Here is a 5,061-nt window from a genome sequence, read left to right as displayed (position 1 = left end):
ACAGACACAGAGAGAGAGAGAGAGAGAGAGAGAGAGAGAGAGAGAGAGAGCACCTCGCAACGGCAACCTGAGACGCGCGTCCTCCGTCAGAGCGAACGGGAACTTTGATGATTTGACGGTGAAACCGATGGAAACGCGGAGATGATGTTCCAGTCCTTGATGATGGATTCGTCTTTCAGTGTGTCCAGATATGCTGTCCTTGTGCTCGTCTCCTAGTAGACTGCTGATCCATTTTTCTTCCCAAATACTTATGCTCTACTACAGCTTTTTGTGATTGAACACTTGAGTTCGCGTGAAGAACAGTGAAGGAAACGGGGCGCATTGTTTGAATTTTCATTATTATAGAGGACCTCCAGTTCATACAGGATTCGTGATGTCTGCAGCATACCGCTCCTTATTCCTTTGTAAGTAAACCGAGTTATTTATTCCTTTACAGTGTGGCGTGGTGTTTCATTTTTGGACGTCTTAGTTGCTCGTCTTTCTCTAGCATATTGTTCACCTTCAACCATGTCAAACAAGTTTTGGCATGTTTGAGCAGTGGATAAAGTCTTCAATACGAAGGCATGAATTTAACAAATGTAACCTACGCTTGGTAAGAAGTACAGTTCATAAGACCCCCACCCAGTTGAGTAAATCAAACCCAGATGGTTTTGGTTTTCTGGTTCTGTATTGGGCTCTGATGAGTTACACCCTTCAGACAGACAACTCTTGAAAATAAAGGTTCGTGTAAGGAACAAAAAGGGTTTTAGAGTCCAATGCCACCTTTTAAGTTCAATGGAGAACTTTTTATTTACTAGTTCTTTAGAAAACCATCATGTTCTGATGCTTGAATAAACCTAGAAACAATGGTCTAAAGAACCCATTAATGAAATACCAATGCCTTTTTAATGTTTTAATCTCTAACGAACCAGTTTGCTCAACTCAAAAAACCCTGTGCAACCAAAATGGATCTTCAAAAATGAACCTTTATTTTAAGAGTGTTCCATTGCGTTTGTGTCTGAGACCCCAGTAGCATAAGAATACAGGGAGAGATAGTTCACTGTCAATTTTGTTGCATATACTGAACCATATATCACGACTTTGATGATGATGATTATGCATCATCCAAATACTATTGGGATAACAAAAGGTCGCATTTGCCGATTGCATCTGTGCAACGGCAGAAAATTGAACGCTCTTTGCAGAACGGAACAAAGAAAGGGCACGTCGCCCAATCAGATCTCTTAATTTGTTGTGACATCGGATGGCAAAAATAGATCCTCATGTTAAACGTCCGGAGATGAGCCGGTGGCGCGAGCCGCTGTTGTCCGATGGGCACGCGGGTCTCGCGTGTCTGCGTGTGCTGGGGTCAGACCCCGGGAGGATGTGTGAGAGCGTGCACGCGTCCATGGGTCATATCCCGAGTCCTCCACCGTCTCGCTCGCGGTTCATTGTCCGATTCTAGGGCTGCACGCGCGTTTGTAACGGGAGTTTAGTGCGCGTGACCCGTCGTTTATTGTAATCAATGCGCCAAACTTTGTCCCATCTTTCGTGTCGTCTGCGCGTCTGTATGTTGCATGATGAAAGCAGTGTGTATTGAGTCTAGAACCTGCCTAAATTGTGCTCGCTAAATGTATGACAATGTGTATTAACATTCCTCGCGCATTCTCCGAGGCGTATTGAGAAGGTCAACGCTGCTGTAACACCCAGAAGCACCAGCTTGCCGACAACATTTCCACACACTGTTATTTTACAGCAGTATACTAATTCCTGCGTTGAGGATTTCAACAAAGTGTCATATGACTTCTGCGAATATTGGAACTGGATTGGTTTTGAAAGTCTCTGTTTCTGTGTCACAAACCTTGAAGTCTCGATTACGAAAAGCTGTAGAACACATCAACTAAAAAAAGAATACAGTTGATTTAAAACACTCCAGCAGGACATGTTGTCACACTCTCTGGGGGTAAGTTGTCACTCTTGAAACCTTAGTGAAAGCTATTTCAAGAGTTTTCAGCTACATTTAGTACAGTAGAACAATTATGAAACACAAAATAAAATACACAAGATAGAATAACATACATAAATATCAAACCATTATTTTGGATATCTAATATCATTTTAATTAATAAAGAAAATTACAAAATGTTAAACCATGTGACAGCCTTCACTGTAAAAATGTGACATTTTGATGAGACATATTTAATACAATTTCTTACATTTCTCCCATGCATCAAAATCAATAACAAATTCAATTCAATAGTTACATTTTTGGGTTCAAATCTATTTTAATTTTATACTTGAACCCTTGTCTAAATGTAACCCATGCTGTATTTTACAGCAAAATAAAGTGTTACTGTTATTTTAATTTGGAGCATAAAATCTTTGCAATTAAAGATAAATGTAAAAACTAGCCTGTGTCTGTCTAATGGGATTATAAAATGCCTGGTCTCACTTTACATTCATGTCCATGATTTCATTTGCAATTAATTGCATGCTTAATATGACATTATTGCAATAGTAACTAATAAGCCTTTGTTTACATATGATATGTTTGATACCTGCACTGCATGTAAAGTGTTTCTAATGCTTTGCTAATAGTGTTGAAACTGTAACCCACACACCTATGGGATGCTGCTAGTTGGCGTAATCCCATTAGGACGATGGCAAGATGGTAAGAAAACAGAGAGTGTGTTACGTGCGCCCTGACACGTGCATTAATTCATGGAAAATGTTTTGCAATATAAAGAATAAACACCCTTATGTTTGCAAATTTGCATTTGTCTGAAGATAACCGAAATATCAAGTTTGAAATTCACAGTAATCAATATCACAAAAGTTCTCAAAGTGAAATGTGATAATATCCCTTTAGATTACAAGGGATATTATCACATTTCACTTTGAGAACTTTTGTGATATTGATTTATCAATCAGGTTACTGCATTTTAAAAGTCATGCTTATTTGGCATCGACTAAGCCTTATTTATTTTCAGACATAATATTATCATTTCAATGTGGTGTTTGGTTAATATTTTCTTCATCTGTGTTCGTGAGAGAAGAATGGATTGAGAACTGACGCTGTGCTTGTAGTAGGTCCCATTGGCTTTTACATTCAATTAGTTAAATTAAATAGCCTTGTAGTGTCATTATAAGTAAATTCCTTCAATAATGTATAATTCCATTAATGGAAAAAGCTTTTAGACTGGTAGGATTGGCATGTAGAGCTCATCTCATTGCTGAAAATCTTCAATGATAGACTGAAATCAATAGTTCGTAATGGGGTAATTTCCATTTCATTTCATTTGATGCTTTCGAAGATTTTACATTACTTGAGTCTAGCACCCTGGAGGAAAGTAATATGTATTTAAAAGTCTTATAGCACAAATGAGCCGCTGTGAACTGCTGCTATCAGGAAATGAGCTAAAAAAGGACAAACCAACCAAACTGTACAGAAACTACATGGATGATTAATCACTAGTCTAACCTCTCTAACGCCGACTGACTTGAATGGAAAATGTAGTCTGGCAGTAATAACAGATTGTAATTCACTTGTCAGAAATGTAATGGAACCATAATAAAGTACTTTTTCCATTTCACGTGACCACTTAGTGCTCATCCAACACAGCTGAGACTCTACAAAGTCAGTCTGACCACTAAATATTTGGATTTCCATCATGCAGTGACTGAATGCATTCATCTGCCTACTGTTTTGAATATCCATAGCAGGTTGCCACTAGTTACGCAAACATGGCAAAGTGTTGCTTAAAGTCACTAATTTTCTCGTCCTGTACTATATTTGGCTAACCACAGGCAGTAAAAAGATCTCTCGTATATGAAAATGACAGGACGCTGCAGACCCAGAGGTTATAAAATGACATCTCAATGTGCGCATCCATGAATCACAGGAAATGTGCGCAGAATGAATAAACACGGCAAACACTGACAAAATTTTACTCAGAGATTCGCATACACGATAAAATGCTGTGTAATGATGAAAGCTTGGGCATTTCAATATTTTTGTTTCTTGTAAACATGGTGAAACTAAGCATTGGTGCATGTTAAATTTTAAGAGAATTGTTTTTTTTTTCCAATAGATATGTATGAGAAAACTTTTGCAGATTTTAAATGAGTATGTGCAGAGTGGGTGACATTTTCATCTGGAGATTTGGATTTTTGTTTGCCTTGTTTACTGAAGCTCAGATGTTTGGTCAGGCAACGTAAATAGCATTGCAGTTTTACAAGAAGTGATTTTAGGCATCTGGCTCTGTAGTGACATGAACATTCCTGAGGTTTTCCGTCAGGATATCATCCAATTCAAGCCTATCTACATTTAGGGACACAGTAATCCAGGTCTAACCGTTTTTTCCTCCCTTGGATATACTCTTTGCCATTGGATTATATGACAGGCCTCTACATTATGGACTCCGAGCTTCTAGTTAGCTGGTGCAGTGCTGTTATAACAAGCTTCTCCTGAAAGACAGTGTGCTTGTCTCCTGCTGCACCACATCTGAGGTGACATTGTCTCAACTCTGTACCGAAATTCAATATTCTCCCTGTGCAGTCACGCTGCTGCTCCTCACAGTGCAAATAAACAGCTTGAAGAGTTCTCCAGATGTGTTATTCTACTCGTTTGGCCTTGAGGAACATGTGGTGATGTGGGAGTCGCTGTGACTCAGTCTGTGGAAGGTGCTTCGACTATGTAAAATAAGTCTTTTAAAGGTTGTGTACATCATGTGAGTTACAATATGTAAAAAAATAAGTGTCATTTTGTATATATATTGGCACAACCAATGGCACGAGTTTAGGGCAGGGCTATCTGCTTGTCCGACCAATGGCAGATCAGGGGAGTAATAAGGAAAATAGTTTCAAAATGTTTAATTTTAACCAATTAAAGGGGTCATATGATGTTGCTGAATACCTCAAGCATGTGACGGAAACGTTACGCCCCTTACCATACTGTGATGCTGTTTCCCGGCAGGAGCGACGAAGAGCAAAACATTAAAACCCTTTATAAACGAGACATTTGTTGCATCCAGTGGGGACATAATTACGGATTATAATGACTTATACTGTCTTTTTACGCAT

At 38.8% G+C, this 5,061-nt stretch overlaps 1 protein-coding gene across 1 annotated transcript in view; it reads left to right on the top strand.

Annotated features, from left to right (window-relative positions):
- The first annotated feature begins 28 nt into the window (after positions 1–28).
- The window catches only part of LOC107670645 (CXADR-like membrane protein), an 83,319-nt gene continuing 78,286 nt past the window's right edge, over positions 29–5,061 (top strand). The window contains exon 1 of the mRNA XM_016463324.1: positions 29–404. Coding sequence (XP_016318810.1) covers positions 374–404 — 31 coding nt within the window. The 5' untranslated portion in view covers positions 29–373. The remainder of the gene's footprint in view (positions 405–5,061) is intronic.

The sequence above is a fragment of the Sinocyclocheilus anshuiensis genome, unplaced genomic scaffold (genome assembly GCF_001515605.1).
Source record: "Sinocyclocheilus anshuiensis isolate Anshui unplaced genomic scaffold, SAMN03320099.WGS_v1.1 scaffold140, whole genome shotgun sequence".
Taxonomy (NCBI): Eukaryota; Metazoa; Chordata; class Actinopteri; order Cypriniformes; family Cyprinidae; genus Sinocyclocheilus; species Sinocyclocheilus anshuiensis.
Note: the sequence above shows the minus strand (reverse complement) of the source record. Positions and strands in the feature narration are given on the sequence as shown.